The 17,349-nt window shown below is 46.2% G+C and overlaps 1 protein-coding gene across 4 annotated transcripts in view; it reads left to right on the top strand.

Moving 5' to 3' along the window:
- Positions 1-17,349, top strand: part of LDLRAD2 (low density lipoprotein receptor class A domain containing 2) — a 41,095-nt gene that overhangs the window by 3,921 nt on the left and 19,825 nt on the right. For 2 of the 4 annotated variants that reach the window (XM_083161782.1, XM_083161781.1), the window contains exon 1: positions 8,622-9,081. The exons of 1 other annotated variant lie outside the window; for it this stretch is intronic. In XM_083161782.1, the coding sequence (XP_083017908.1) occupies positions 8,988-9,081 (94 nt within the window). In that variant the 5' untranslated portion in view covers positions 8,622-8,987. Of the gene's footprint in view, positions 1-8,621; positions 9,082-11,208; positions 12,178-17,349 lie in introns of those variants that run through there. One more of the 4 variants, XM_083161783.1, reaches the window with a different exon arrangement.

Raw genomic sequence — 17,349 nt, 5'->3', positions numbered from 1 at the left:
TTACTGTATTATACTGTACTGACTGCTGTCTACTACTGTATTATACTATACTGTACTGACTGCTGTCTACTACTGGCTATTACTGTACTATACTATACTGTACTGACTGCTGTCTACTACTGGCTATTACTGTATTATACTATACTGTACTGACTGCTGTCTACTACTGGCTATTACTGTACTATACTGTACTGACTGCTGTCTACTACTGGCTATTACTGTATTGTACTGTACTGACTGCTGTCTACTACTGGCTATTACTGTATTATACTATACTGTACTGACTGCTGTCTACTACTGGCTATTACTGTACTATACTGTACTGACTGCTGTCTACTACTGGCTATTACTGTATTATACTATACTGTACTGGCTGCTGTCTGCTACTGGCTATTACTGTACTGTACTATACTGTACTGACTGCTGTCTACTACTGGCTATTACTGTATTATACTATACTGTACTGACTGCTGTCTACTACTGGCTATTACTGTACTATACTGTACTGACTGCTGTCTACTACTGGCTATTACTGTACTCACTGCTGTCCACTACTGGCTATTATTGTACTATATTGTACTGACTGCTGTCCACTACTGGCTATTACTGTACTATACTGTACTGACTTCTGTCTACTACTGGCTATTACTGTACTATACTGTACTGACTGCTGTCTACTACTGGCTATTACTGTACTATACTGTACTGACTGCTGCCTACTACTGGCTATTATTGTACTATACTGTACTGACTGCTGTCCACTACTGGCTATTACTGTACTATACTGTACTGACTGCTGTCCACTACTGGCTTTTACTGTACTATACTGTACTGACTGCTGTCTACTACTGGCTATTACTGTACTATATTGTACTGACTGCTGTCTACTACTGGCTATTACGGTACTATACTGTACTGACTGCTGTCTACTACTGGCTATTACTGTAATATACTGTACTGACTGCTGTCTACTACTGGCTATTACTGTACTGTACTGACTGCTGTCCACTACTGGCTATTACTGTACTATACTGTACTGACTGCTGTGCACTACTGGCTATTACTGTACTATACTGTACTGACTGCTGTCTACTACTGGCTATTACTGTACTATTCTGTATATCAGAACATACTATACAACAAGGGATAAGCTACTATAAACATAGGTTAAACTAGATGGACGCAAGTCTTTATTCAGCCTCACCTACTATGTAACTACGGGCCTTATACTAGTTCACTCTTTCTGACAAAACCATGTGCACTGCAGGTGGGGCAGATGTTACTTGTGCAGAGAGAATTTGATTTGGGTGGGGTTTTACTTCAAAGTGAGATCTATTTTGCAGTGTAGAAATAAGGCAGTCAGTATTTTCCCTGCACAGAAACAAAATAACTCACCCAAATCTAATTCTCTCTACACATTTTACATCTGCCCCCCTGCAGTGCACATGGTTTTCTCCATTTAAGAAGGATTTTGTCAGAAAGAGTGAACTAGAATAACCCCTATGTAACTGTACTGACTGCTGTCTACTACTGGCTATTACTGAACTATACTGTACTGACTGCTGTCTACTACTGGCTATTACTGTACTATACTGTACTGACTGCTGTCTACTACTGGCTATTACTGTATTATACTGTACTGACTGCTGTCTACTACTGGCTATTACTGTACTATACTATACTGTACTGACTGCTGTCTACTACTGGCTATTACTGTACTATACTGTACTGACTGCTGTCTACTACTGGCTATTACTGTATTATACTGTACTGTACTGACTGCTGTCTACTACTGGCTATTACTGTATTATACTATACTGTACTGACTGCTGTCTACTACTGGCTATTACTGTATTATACTATACTGTACTGACTGCTGTCTACTACTGGCTATTACTGTACTATACTGTACTGACTGCTGTCTACTACTGGCTATTACTGTATTATACTATACTGTACTGGCTGCTGTCTGCTACTGGCTATTACTGTACTGTACTATACTGTACTGACTGCTGTCTACTACTGGCTATTACTGTATTATACTATACTGTACTGACTGCTGTCTACTACTGGCTATTACTGTACTATACTGTACTGACTGCTGTCTACTACTGGCTATTACTGTACTCACTGCTGTCCACTACTGGCTATTATTGTACTATATTGTACTGACTGCTGTCCACTACTGGCTATTACTGTACTATACTGTACTGACTGCTGTCTACTACTGGCTATTACTGTACTATACTGTACTGACTGCTGTCTACTACTGGCTATTACTGTACTATACTGTACTGACTGCTGTCTACTACTGGCTATTATTGTACTATACTGTACTGACTGCTGTCCACTACTGGCTATTACTGTACTATACTGTACTGACTGCTGTCCACTACTGGCTTTTACTGTACTATACTGTACTGACTGCTGTCTACTACTGGCTATTACTGTACTATATTGTACTGACTGCTGTCTACTACTGGCTATTACGGTACTATACTGTACTGACTGCTGTCTACTACTGGCTATTACTGTAATATACTGTACTGACTGCTGTCTACTACTGGCTATTACTGTACTGTACTGACTGCTGTCCACTACTGGCTATTACTGTACTATACTGTACTGACTGCTGTGCACTACTGGCTATTACTGTACTGACTGCTGTCTACTACTGGCTATTACTGTACTATTCTGTATATCAGAACATACTATACAACAAGGGATAAGCTACTATAAACATAGGTTAAACTAGATGGACGCAAGTCTTTATTCAGCCTCACCTACTATGTAACTACGGGCCTTATACTAGTTCACTCTTTCTGACAAAACCATGTGCACTGCAGGTGGGGCAGATGTTACTTGTGCAGAGAGAATTTGATTTGGGTGGGGTTTTACTTCAAAGTGAGATCTATTTTGCAGTGTAGAAATAAGGCAGTCAGTATTTTCCCTGCACAGAAACAAAATAACTCACCCAAATCTAATTCTCTCTACACATTTTACATCTGCCCCCCTGCAGTGCACATGGTTTTCTCCATTTAAGAAGGATTTTGTCAGAAAGAGTGAACTAGAATAACCCCCTATGTAACTGTACTGACTGCTGTCTACTACTGGCTATTACTGAACTATACTGTACTGACTGCTGACTACTACTGGCTATTACTGTACTATACTGTACTGACTGCTGTCTACTACTGGCTATTACTGTATTATACTATACTGTACTGACTGCTGTCTACTACTGGCTATTACTGTATTATACTATACTGTACTGACTGCTGTCTACTACTGGCTATTACTGTACTATATTGTACTGTACTGACTGCTGTCTACTACTGGCTATTACTGTACTGTACTGACTGCTGTCTACTACTGGCTATTACTGTACTATACTGTAATGACTGCTGTCTACTACTGGCTATTACTGTAATATACTGTACTGACTGCTGTCTACTACTGGCTATTACTGTACTGTACTGACTGCTGTCTACTACTGGCTATTACTGTACTGTACTGACTGCTGTCTACTACTGACTATTACTGTACTATACTGTACTGACTGCTGTCTACTACTGGCTATTCCTGTACTGTACTGACTGCTGTCTACTACTGGCTAATACTGTACTATACTGTACTGACTGCTGTCTACTACTGGCTATTACTGTACTATACTGTACTGACTGCTGTCCACTACTGGCTATTACTGTACTATACTGTACTGACTGCTGTCCACTACTGGCTATTACTGTACTATACTGCACTGACTGCTGGCTACTACTGGCTTTTACTGTACTATACTATACTGACTGCTGTCTACTACTGGCTATTACTGTACTATACTGTACTGACTGCTGTCTACTACTGGCTATTACTGTACTGTACTGACTGCTGTCTACTACTGGCTATTACTGTACTATACTGTACTGACTGCTGTCCACTACTGGCTATTACTGTACTATACTGCACTGACTGCTGTCCACTACTGGCTATTACTGTACTATACTGCACTGACTGCTGTCTACTACTGGCTATTACTGTACTATACTGTACTGACTGCTGTCTACTACTGGCTATTACTGTACTATACTGTACTGACTGCTGTCCACTACTGGCTATTACTGTACTATACTGCACTGACTGCTGTCTACTACTGGCTTTTACTGTACTATACTGTACTGACTGCTGTCTACTACTGGCTATTACTGTACTATACTGTACTGACTGCTGTCTACTACTGGCTATTACTGTATTATACTATACTGTACTGACTGCTGTCTACTACTGGCTATTACTGTACTATACTGTACTGACTGCTGTCCACTACTGGCTATTACTGTACTATACTGCACTGACTGCTATCTACTACTGGCTATTACTGTACTATACTGCACTGACTGCTGTCTACTACTGGCTATTACTGTACTATACTGTACTGACTGCTGTCCACTACTGGCTATTACTGTACTATACTGTACTGACTGCTGTCCACTACTGGCTATTACTGTACTATACTGTACTGACTGCTGTCCACTACTGGCTATTACTGTACTATACTGTACTGACTGCTGTCCACTACTGGCTATTACTGTACTATACTGTACTGACTGCTGTCCACTACTGGCTATTACTGTACTATATACTGCACTGACTGCTGTCTACTACTGGCTATTACTGTACTATACTGTACTGACTGCTGTCCACTACTGGCTATTACTGTACTATACTGTACTGACTGCTGTCCACTACTGGCTATTACTGTACTATACTGTACTGACTGCTGTCCACTACTGGCTATTACTGTACTATACTGCACTGACTGCTGTCTACTACTGGCTATTACTGTACTATACTGTACTGACTGCTGTCCACTACTGGCTATTACTGTACTATACTGCCTGTAGGCTCCTACTGTACTGTAATGTACCACTTGTACAGACTATAACATTGGGCGGTATCACATTGCCTTTACTGATCGCTTGGTAATTTCTAGGGCCCAGAGAGCCATACATATGTACAGGGAGCCTGCCGTCATGGCTGCCGATGTGTTCTGCCCGCCCCCATGGAATACTGTCCAAAATGGCAGCAGGCAATTCTGAAAGAGGTGTAGCGTTATTGGGAGAGACATTTACTAGATTGAGGAGGCATGCACGAAAAGAGCCCAGACCGCAGCATTATCATGAACTCCATGACTACACGCAGGTAGTGTAGCATAATGTAAGTGGCATTACTAATACCCTTTTCACATTGTACACATAATACGGAATATCGCAGAGGTGCAGTAAGGCACCGAAGAGAATAACCCGGGTCGAGCAAACCCAGCATTTAAACCCGGGCTCAGTGTGAAAAGGTCTGAAAGTGGTATAAGTTAGGTAAAATTGTTAAAGGTCATATTTGTGTGACATTAACCCCTTGAGTGGTGGGTTTTGCTAGGGCAGGTTTGTCCTGCCCCAGCAAAACCCACCACAGGACGTTGGATGTCCCCGCCCCCCCCCTCCGCTCCGGCGTTTGTACGCAGCTGCCTTAGCCGCCTGTCAATTTCAGCAGTGACGTCGGCGGCAGGCTGGGGGATGTCCGTGGCGGCTCGGGAAGACTTGGGTGCCCGAGCGCTCCTGAGCCGCGCCGAACATACCCGAGCCTGCCGCCAACGTCACTGCTGCTGTAACATGAGTGGCAGTTGGTGGCTGGTTCAGGGGAGCTCCAGCGTACGCCGGAGCAAAGGTGATGGGGGGGGGGGGCTAGAGGTGCTGTGCCAGTGGTGCACACCTGGACCTATTCTATGTTAGTGGTATGCCTGCAAAGTTTCCGGGACAGCCTGCTGCGGCGGAAAATTTCCGGGCATACCACCAAAGGGGTTAATATGATGTCAGGCATTCCGGTACTTGTTTAGTTTCACGGCGGCCGATATATTAGTTTCACGGCGGCCGAGCCGATGTGATCCAATGCGATTTTTTTACCTGTTCATAACCCCACTATCCACTACGCATGGAGTTGATTTTATATAGTGTAGCGAGCCACCGAGCCGGAAGCGTGGCGAGCGTACGCGGATTACTGCGCTCGCCACACTATATAAAATCAACTCCATGCGTAGTGGATAATGGGGTTATGAACAGGTAAAAAATCGCATCAGATCGACCGATATATCGGCCAATATTGCATCCGATATATCGGCCAATATCGCATCTGATATATCAGCCGTCGTGAAACTAAACAAGTACCGGCATTCCATTGTGGGGCATAATATGGTGCAAGTGGCATTATCTGTGTCTGGTATAATATTGTGTCCGGGACATTACTGTGTGGGTAAGAGAATGGGTATAATGTGACTGCAGTGGGGCTGGCTGGTAACAGCCTGGCAGCTGCACGCAGTGCAATTCCTTTGCTGGGAGTCACAGGCAGGCACTGCAAAGTTTATAAAGTATCTGGGTCACTACTGTCATTACAATGCTGCTTAGAGGGGGCATAATAAAGAGTGAGCGGAGTGGGAGGCACAGAGGGTGCCTGCACACCGCTGCCCCCTGCCTAAATATATACACCGCCGCCTGACTGCACACCGCTGCCCCCTGCCTAAATCTATACACCACCCCCTGCCTGCACACCGCCTGCCTGCACACCGCTGCCCCCTGCCTATAGCTATACACCACCCCCTGCCTGCACGCTAACGCCTGCCTGCACACCGCCTGCCTGCACACCGCTGCCCCCTGCCTATAGCTATACACCACCCCCTGCCTGCACACCGCCTGCCTGCACAACGCTGCCCCCTGCCTATATCTATACACCACCCCCTGCCTGCCCATCACCTGACTGCACAGCGCTGCACCCTGCCTAAATCTATACACCACCCCCTGCCTGCACACCGCCTGCCTGTACACCGCTGCCCCCTGCCTATAGCTATACACCACCCCCTGCCTGCACACCGCCTGCCTGCACACCGCTGCCCCCTGCCTATAGCTATACACCACCCCCTGCCTGCACGCTAACGCCTGCCTGCACACCGCCTGCCTGCACACCGCTGCCCCCTGCCTATAGCTATACACCACCCCCTGCCTGCACGCTAACGCCTGCCTGCACACCGCCTGCCTGCACAACGCTGCCCCCTGCCTATATCTATACACCACCCCCTGCCTGCCCATCACCTGACTGCACAGCGCTGCACCCTTCCTAAATCTATACACCACCCCCTGCCTGCACACTGCTGCCCCCGTCTATATCTATACACCACCCCCTGCCTGCCCACCACCTGACTGCACAGCGCTGCCCCCTTCCTAAATCTATACACCACCCCCTGCCTGCACACTGCTGCCCCCGCCTATATCTATACACCACCCCCTGCCCCCGCCTATATCTATACATCACCCCCTGCCTGCACACCGCTGCCCCCTGCCTAAATCTATACACCACCCCCTGCCTGCACGCTAACTCCTGCCTGCACACCGCCTGACTGCACACCGCTGCCCCCTGCCTATACCACCCCCTGCCTGCACGCTAACTCCTGCCTGCACACCGCCTGACTGCACACCGCTGCCCCCTGCCTATACACCACCCCCTGCCTGCACGCTAACTCCTGCCTGCACACCACCTGACTGCACACCGCTGCCCCCTGCCTATACACCACCCCCTGCCTGCATGCTAACTCCTGCCTGCACACCACCTGACTGCACACCGCTGCCCCCTGCCTATACCACCCCCTGCCTGCAGGCTAACTCCTGCCTGCACACCGCCTGACTGCACACCGCTGCCCCCTGCCTATACACCACCCCCTGCCTGCATGCTAACTCCTGCCTGCACACCGCCTGACTGCACACCGCTGCCCCCTGCCTATACCACCCCCTGCCTGCATGCTAACTCCTGCCTGCACACCGCCTGACTGCACACCGCTGCCCCCTGCCTATACACCACCCCCTGCCTGCATGCTAACTCCTGCCTGCACACCACCTGACTGCACACCACCTGACTGCACGCTAACTCCTGACTGCACACCGCTGCCCCCTGCCTATACACCACCCCCTGCCTGCATGCTAACTCCTGCCTGCACACCACCTGACTGCACACCACCTGACTGCACGCTAACTCCTGACTGCACACCGCTGCCCCCTGCCTATACACCACCCCCTGCCTGCATGCTAACTCCTGCCTGCACAACGCCTGACTGCACACCGCTGCCCCCTGCCTGCACGCTAACTCCTGCCTGCACACCACCACCTAGTCCACTGTGACTAGTCCACCACGCTGATTTAAAATAAAAATAAAAAATTGTGTTCTACAGTGCGCTCAGAAAAGGCTGCTGTATCTTGATACGTTATAGTATTCCAAAATATTAAATATGTTACTGTATTCCGATAAGTTACAGTATCCCGGAACCATACTATATCCCAAAAGTGTTACAAAGTATTCATTATGGCAACTGAATTTAGAAACAGATTTGGACGGGGGCTTTGCTGCAATGCTTTTTCTATGGGACTTTGATGCTTTATTCCTCAACAGCCTGACACCTATCAGACTCCTGCGCCCTTACTGTCCATGTGCATCACCCACACCCTATTGCACAGCAGTCGGCATCATCTGCTCTCACAAGAAATGTAGAGTGTGACGTTCTATATTCCCAGTATCGCTACAGTGTATCATCCCTCAGATGTCCACACCCCTGTACATAGCCTGTCTCCCCAGACGTCCTACATAGGTGCCGTGCTGCCCAGTCCACCCCCTTTCACCCGCTTCTCAATCAAACTCCCATAGTTGTCATAGATACCAAGAGACACAAATGCAGAGCACAAAGGACCTCTAGGACCCGATAAAAGCTCAGCTCAAGGGCTCATTGTGGTGGAAACCCTAATAAAACAAGTGTCCTGGGCAGCTCGCTGACGAGTCACATCCCAAGTTTACTTACTGGAAGAGGAGGGTGTGAGCCGGGCCTGATCCACAGCTGTTACACTCTCACACCGAAGGTACCACAGCTGCGGGCGCAGGGACACTCGGAAAGGAATGCCAATATGCTTCTCTACAAGGAGACTACTTTACAACCTCTGTCAAACTTATTTGTCCTCATGGCCTTAATGATGCCGGCAGCCTACCCCCTAGAAACAGGTAGGTGACTGGGAGCCGGGGACCAGGGCTGTATGTGGACCCAGCATGGCTGTGTATTTAGTCTGCGTGCGACCCGGGGATGTGTCACTATGTCTGCACACTTCCCAATATGGTGTATGGTCGCCAGTCAGTTGTCATTGATTGGATGAGGGTATTTGCGGGTTCTGTGGTGTACGAACAGCCGCACTCATGTAACGTTTCTGAAGATGGGTACGTATGGCGCACTCGGTAGGCCGTAGGGCTATTTCACACACACTGGTTTCGACCAGATCACCAGACAGTTGTCCCTTTCACAAGCACTGACTCCGTGAGCCGCTGCTGTGTAGGTTTGGGGGTGGGAATTACAGTGACGTCAGGTTTGGGACAGGGGATAACTAAAAGCGCACACTAAACGACTGGCATGTGTGACAGGCCCCATCTCCCTCTGCACACACTGACCTGTCAGGACCGCCACGGCCTGTGCCCACTCATGCCTCAGCTAGGGCTCAGAGGGGCCCATTTATCAAGTAATATTTGCGGCTAAATCCCCGAAAACACCAGTTTTCAGGGGTTAACCGCAAATATTAAGTACCCCCTAAATGTATTAAGTGGGACCGCAGCAGGAATCTCCGATCCCTGCTGCGATTCCCCCCCTGCAGCGCCGCTAGCCGCATCCCCCATAGGTTTCTATGGGGGATGCGAAGCTGCCCGATGTATCAACATCGCACCCCTGGGCTATCGCCATTGTAATGTGGCGATAGCCCATTGCAGCCTATGGCTACACCCGAGCGGCAGTGTGGTCAGCGGGGGGGGGGGGGTCATGCGCAGACCCCTCGGCTTCCTGCTCCGGGCATCGCAGGGACGGGCTCTTTTCAGAGCCCTGCGCCTGCCAGATGATACATCCCGGCGGTATTGCAGGGTACCGCAATGCGATGTCCGGCGATGTCACCTCGCCGGCATCACATTCCAATGATAAATGCGCCCCAGAGTCACTGCCTGCTACCGAGAGAGAAAGGGGCCCCTCACATTGGGGCCAATTTGGACCAGTTCCATCTTGTTTGATGGTATACTGTAGGCTTTGCGCATGTGCATATCTGATACCCCAAAAAAGACAACAGAAATAACATAGCAAGAAGCGACGCCAAACGCTCACCATTTAGTAACAATATAAAGCATAGAAAAAAAATCATTCAGAAATCACAGAGCCGTGTTCTCTGACGAGCGTGCATACGTGTACAGAGCGTGCTGCCATCACTGAACATGTAAAGCACATGATAGTACAGCGCCCTGGCACGTGTCTGCCACACAGCGTGTGGAGCCATCTGGCAGCCTCCGATAGAGTTTATGTGCGGGGAGGAGAGGTCAGATAAACACCAGTGTCCTCATCAATCACACGTCAGGCCTGTCTCTGTATGTTATCTGACAAGGTCTAGTACGCTATTGTGTATTCCCCTATCACTTATACAGGCCAGGTTTTCTGCTCTGTTTACCACAAATCTGCTTTATATATAAAATCTCTGGAGTTTCCTGCTGTGCTCTCTACATCAGTGATGGTTTGTGGCTGATGTCTAATGCTTTTGTCAGGGACAATGGAGGCACCAAGCTCTGCAGGGGCACCTTCAGGTTTAGCAGCACCAGTACCACTCACACTGCACTGCAGCACGCAATGGTGAAGCTTCCTCTGAGATGTGACGCAGTGGTGGCTGCTGAGACACACACATGCACCATATCGGTCTTCCCTTTGCACCAAACACCACCTTGCCTCCAGGCACCTGGGATGAATTTGTTGATGGTTTTCCTCTTTCTATGGCACAGCATAACTGAATGGTTATTTGTTTTTACAAGATTGTAGTCCATGCGGATTATATGAACGAATCATTTGGTGGAAAAACATTGTGAAAAACTCATGTCATGTGTTGACCATTGCCATGTTGATCTATTTCTTCTGTGGGCATGTTGTCAATGTTGACCTAGATAGTCTACTGAACAACCAGAACCCCAATTTAACCTGGGGCTTTAGTGTTTAGCGTGTTTAGATACCTTTTCTATTGTTTTTCTGTGTGGCACTACAAATCTCAACATGGTAGCATGTTACAATGTGTTGAACTAGGATGTGCAGTCTATGTGACTATGTGTGTGATTGTATGTATGTGTGACTCTCAAAACTGAAAGTAAATTAATCAATGGGGCCAGATGGGATACATACAAGGATACTAAAATTAGATGTGATCGTAGCACCATTAATGAAAGTATTCAACCAGTCACAAATTACAGTAATGCTGGAAAAGAGCTAAAGTAGTACCACTGCACAAAAGTGGAAGCAACGAAGAGGCAAGCAAATACTGCGCAGTGAGCCTCACACCAGTAAAAGGAAAAGTAAATGAGCGCGACTGCATCTGTAAATCAAACCATTAACAGGATCCCAAACAGCATGGATTTACTGATGGGAGATCATGCCACACAAATCTTACTGACTTTTTTGATTCTGTGACTTAAGTATAGATCAAATACCTAACCTTCAATACCATTTGTTGACATTACAAATGGTATTGAAGGGTAAGTATTTCTTAAGGTGCCCATACACGGTACAATTACCGTGTGCAATTAGATGTGCACTCCCGCACACATCCCAGCTCAAAACGAAAAGTATGTGCTGCACGTACTTTCTGAACTAGATTACATCACATGTTGTTCAAACCACACGGTGCTTTAGCCCATTGCGAGTTATCCCTCCGTGTATGGGCACCTTTATGCAGAGGACACAAAAGAATACAGCAGGGCAGACACACCAGCAGGGGTAACACAAATTATTGATGATCTAGGTAGATTAGAGGAATGACTAGGAGCATGGAAATTACAGTTCAATGACAAAAAATGCAAAAACCCAAAAGGCAAATATATTAATGGTGGTATAAGGGGAACTACTGAAGAGGATAGGGATCTATACGTGTCTTTTTCTCTGTGTGATCTCTGTTCCCCGCAGGCAGATGTTTTAATGAGGGAATCGCTCATGTTCTGCTGACTTTCTATGGGTTCCAGGAAGTACAAAGCACTTTAAAGCCGCTGTTTCCAGACATACAGTATAGGGCAAAATCTACTAAGCTGCTGTGAATGCTGGTAAATGTCCGTGTTGTCCTGCCGCATTTGGCCGATGGCCTGCTGATTCGTACTTTGTGTTCTGCTGTCATTTTCAGTTGTATTAGAGCAAACTCTGCAGATTATTGTGTTTAGTAAATCTCCCAGGTGAGAGTTCCTGACTCGTAGCCAGTCCGTCTGAGTTACCCCAGTCTTCTGCCTCATGAACCGTTGCTCTCAGTAATGTCATTGCATTGTGCTTGCGTGTTTGTATCCTCGCGGTCACGTGTGTACGTCGTCCCTAATTGTTTGCTAAATACTTATTATTTTGTTGGCCTAACCTGAAATGTTTGTTGTAATTGGATGTGTCGCTTCGTCCCTTTGTGCGAGGCAGAGATGAGATCTCATTATGGGCAGACAATAATGTCCCAGAATCTGGCTGGGTCTCAAGGTACCCACAGACGCTTCAATTGTACTGTGCTATGCGTTTTTGACTGTACAATGGTTCTATACAATTTTTCTTCCAGCTTGCTATGAGATGTGCACTTGGATGCATGTGATGAATCCATGTTTGTAATGTTAAATTTCAGATGTAGTCTAAAAAGTACGTGCAGCACATACTTTTTTAGACATACAATATCGGGCTCCCGGGAACATAAACACCATCCAATAATTGTACATAAGATGCAATTTGTGCTTAAAAAGTACAAAACGCATTCGATAATTGATGCGTCTGTGGGCACCTTCACAGTGCACAGAGAGATTCCGGGGGACGCATCACCCTGGAGACAGAGGCTGTAAATGTTTGGGGGCTGTAAATCTTTTCCAGATGGTGTCAGTACCGTGATAGAGGCTGTCTGAGGTTTAGTTCCTGGGCCACACCATGCTTGTAGGTGGCCATTTTCTGGGGAGGAATGGGGGGGGGGGGCAGTAGCAGGTGATGGAGAGACTCATGCTACAGTCCCCCATTTTCGATCACACAAGTCCGCTGCTATTGGTGAGAATTAACAATCTCTTTGCAGCTTGCCCAATTAGCTACAGTACCGCTAACTTCAGATGGCATCAGCCCATAACAGCCCCAACACAATTTTCACCAGAGATTAAACTCTCTCACCTCTTCCCGCCGGCCACCTGAGGCCTACATAATGACATTGTGTGTGTATAAACGCAATGACTGCCTCATCTGGGTGATAATGTAACCTCCCAATAAGCCAATGTCCCACTTCCTGTCGCTGTATACACCGGGTATAACTCCTGCCTCCCATCATTGTATGTACCCGGTATAACTCCCGCCTCCCTTCGCTGTATGTACCCGGTATAACTCCCGCCTCCCATCGCTGTATGTACCCGGTATAACTCCCGCCTCCCATCATTGTATGTACCCGGTATAACTCCCACCCCCCATCATTGTATGTAGCCGGTATAACTCCTGCCTCCCATCATTGTATGTACCCGGTATAACTCCCGCCCCCCATCATTGTATGTAGCCGGTATAACTCCCGCCCCCCATCATTGTATGTACCCGGTATAACTCCCGCCCCCCATCATTGTATGTACCCGGTATAACTCCCGCCCCCCATCATTGTATGTACCCGGTATAACTCCCGCCTCCCATCGCTGTATGTACCCAGTATAACTCCCGGGTACTTACAAGCAGGTAGGCAATGTAACAAAGCAATGAAGAAGGCAAGTCAGATGCTTGGTTGCATAGGGAGAGGTATCAGCAGTAGAAAGAAAGAAGTAATAATGCCACTTTATAGGTCATTGGTACGACCTCATCTAGAGTACTGTGTTCAGTTCTGGAGGCCATATCTCCAGAAGGATATAAATACATTAGAGACTGTACAAAGAAGGGCAACTAAAATGGTGCATGGCCTATGTGAAGTTATCAGACTCACTGTAAGACTGTAATTATTATATTTTATTAGGTGTAGTGATTAATGTACTTTTTAGTCCGTCGGTACCCTCTTGTTCTCCATATATGTCTATATTCCCCATAGCTGCGTGTATTTCCAGATCAGATCGCTCTTGCCTAAATATAGTCTGACAGGAAATAGCCAGGAAAGAACATTGCATGGATTCACCCATATGTTATGTCCACAGGGGGTGATCCAATTCCCCTGCTATCAACAGGAAGGTTGTCCACAGGGGGTGACCACCACACAACGTAATCAGCTGGGTATTGTATCTTGTGTTGACACTTCTCTGCATATCTCTGGCCAGACTTTCTGGAACCAGACCCAGCAGGGGGGCAGCAGCAGATGGCCAGCTGGATATTACCTGACTCTTGGGTCCACCAATCCGAACCAAGTCAGGTCAGCTATCAACAATAAAACCAGAGCCTTTAAATTCTATAAAAATAACTTGAATGAGGAGGCGTTCGCAAAATACAAAGAATCAAACAAAACTTGTAAAGGGGTAATCAAAGCAGCTAAAATATTATATGAAGAGTGCATAGCCACTGAAAGCAAAACCAACCCAAAGAAGTTTTTTAAATACATAAATAGTAAACGTTTAATTAAGGAAAACATAAGCCCACTAACTGATACTAGTGGAAAAAGTGTTACTGAGGACAAGGGAAAAGCAAAACTGTTAAATGAGTTCTTCTCATCAGTATTTACTAAGGGAGAGCAGACTGTGGAACGAACATTTACCACAAACGGGACAAATAAGCCAGATCTCATTGTGGATTTCACGCCGAAGGAAATAATACTGAGGCTAAGCAAACTCAAAACAAATAAGTCACCAGGGCCAGATGGGATTCATCCGAGGGTATTAATGGAATTAAGGGATGAACTAGCTACCCCCCTACATTATATCTTTAGCAAGTCACTATCGTCAGGTATAGTACCAAAAGATTGGAGAATAGCAGAGGTAGTGCCAATATTCAAAAAAGGAAAAAAGGAAGATCCCGCTAATTACAGACCCGTTAGTTTAACATCAATTGTGGGTAAACTATTTGAAGGATTTTTAAGGGATGGTATCCAGGAATATTTAGATCATCACCGTCTACTCAGTACTAACCAACATGGGTTCGTGAAAAATCGTTCATGCCAAACTAATCTACTAGGGTTCTATGAAGAGGTTAGCAAAAACCTCGATAATGGAAATGCTGTAGATGTGATTTTCCTAGATTTCGCTAAAGCATTTGATACTGTCCCACACAAGAGATTGATTAATAAAATGGAGAACCTAGGATTGGGTGAAAATATCTGCAGATGGGTAGGGAATTGGCTATGTAATAGAGAACAAAGAGTGGTTGTGAATGGTGCCGTATCAGATATGATACCGGTACTAAGTGGAGTGCCCCAGGGCTCGGTTTTGGGGCCCATTTTGTTTAACATTTTTATTAACGATATTGGGATAGGGTTACTCAGCAATGTATCCATCTTTGCGGACGATACAAAACTTAGCAAAGTCATCAAATCACCAGAAGATGTCACCATGCTTCAAAATGATCTTGCAATTCTAGATGAGTGGGCTAAAAAATGGAAGATGAGGTTCAATGTAGATAAATGTAAGGTTATGCACCTTGGGAGACACAACCAGTGTGCAAGTTACAACCTTAGCGGAGAGGAACTGGGTAATTCCATACTTGAAAAGGATCTAGGAGTCCAAATAGACAGCAATCTAGGATGTAGTGCCCATTGTAATGTAGCTACAAAAAAGGCCAACAAAATTCTGGCATGTATTAAGAGGGGAATGGAAACTAGGGACTCAAGGGTAATTATGCCACTATATAAAGCATTGGTGAGACCTCACCTAGAGTATGGAGTACAGTTCTGGGCCCCACACTATAAAAAGGACATCATAGAATTAGAAAAAGTCCAAAGGCGAGCAACAAAGCTTATTAGGGGAATGGAGAATTTAAGCTACGGGGAGAGATTAAGCAATTTGGGACTATTTACATTAGAAAAGAGACGTTTAAGGGGGGACATGCTCAACATGTACAAGTATATCAAGGGCCAATATAAGGAACTGTCACAAACCCTATTTTCTACTAGAAAGGAATCTAGGACGCGAGGGCATGAGTATAGATTAGAAGAAAAAAGATTTCATTCAGCTAGTAGAAAGAATTTCTTTACGGTCAGAACAGTCAAACTCTGAAACTCTCTTCCCAGAGAGGTGGTAATGGCTGGCTCATTAAATGCGTTCAAGGCAAAGTTGGACAAACATTTACTGGAGAAAAACATCCATGGGTACAAATAAGAAATATAATTTGACTGTAAAATACCAGAACCTACCAAATCAGCAATGGATATCTATACCAGGTTGAACTAGATGGACGCAAGTCTTTTTTCAGCCTTACCTACTATGTAACTATGTAAGTACCGGCCCCCTGGCAGTTTAAGCCCCGTGGGAAATTGGAAGTTTTTAAAATGACTTGTACACCTGCCAGCTCTGAATGTTAGTCGCAATCCTGGCTAAGAGGTCATACTCTGCCACTGGACCTTGTGAGCGCATCGTTTGCCTGGGGGGGGGGGGCATCCTACGTAAGCTCTGGTGTGGAGCGTCCGGTGCTGTGTGGATTCGCACAGGTTTCTGCTGTCACTGCTGTGTGGAATAAGTGATAGTTTCGTTATTTGGACTGTGATGCTACAAGGACTTTGCTACCCGGATGTTTTTATGCTACCATTTGAACCTTTTTCCTGTCTTCATCTACTTTTGTGTGCTGTGATAAAAATAAACCATATTTTGGTTTCATCTGCTCGGTGTCTTAGTGAGTGAAGAACTCGTATCCTTACAGCCTACATCACAAAACGACCCAGGAAAGACTAAAAGATCTTAATATGTATACTTTAGAGCAGAGAAGGGAAAGGGGGGACATGATAGAAACTTTCAAATATATCAAGGGTTTTAACAAGGACACAGGAAGAGGAGCAGCAGAACACGAGGACACGCACTGACACTAGAGGGAGGAAGGTACAGGTGGGAGACATTCTTCACAGGTAGAGGAGCAACAGAACACGAGGACACGCACTGACACTAGGGGGAGGAAGGTACAGGTGGGAGACATTCTTCACAGGTAGAGGAGCAGCAGAACACGAGGACATGCACTGAAACTAGAGGGAGGAAGGTACAGGTGGGAGACATTCTTCACAGGTAGAGGAGCAACAGAACACGAGGACATGCACTAACACTAGAGGGAGGAAGGTACAGGTGGGAGACATTCTTCATAGGTAGAGGAGCAACAGAACACGAGGACATGCACTG

The sequence above is a fragment of the Crinia signifera genome, chromosome 19, assembly GCF_055691185.1.
Source record: "Crinia signifera chromosome 19, ASM5569118v1, whole genome shotgun sequence".
Taxonomy (NCBI): domain Eukaryota; kingdom Metazoa; phylum Chordata; class Amphibia; order Anura; family Myobatrachidae; genus Crinia; species Crinia signifera.
The sequence above is the reverse complement of the archived record's forward strand: the minus strand, read 5'-3'. Positions and strand labels throughout refer to the sequence as shown.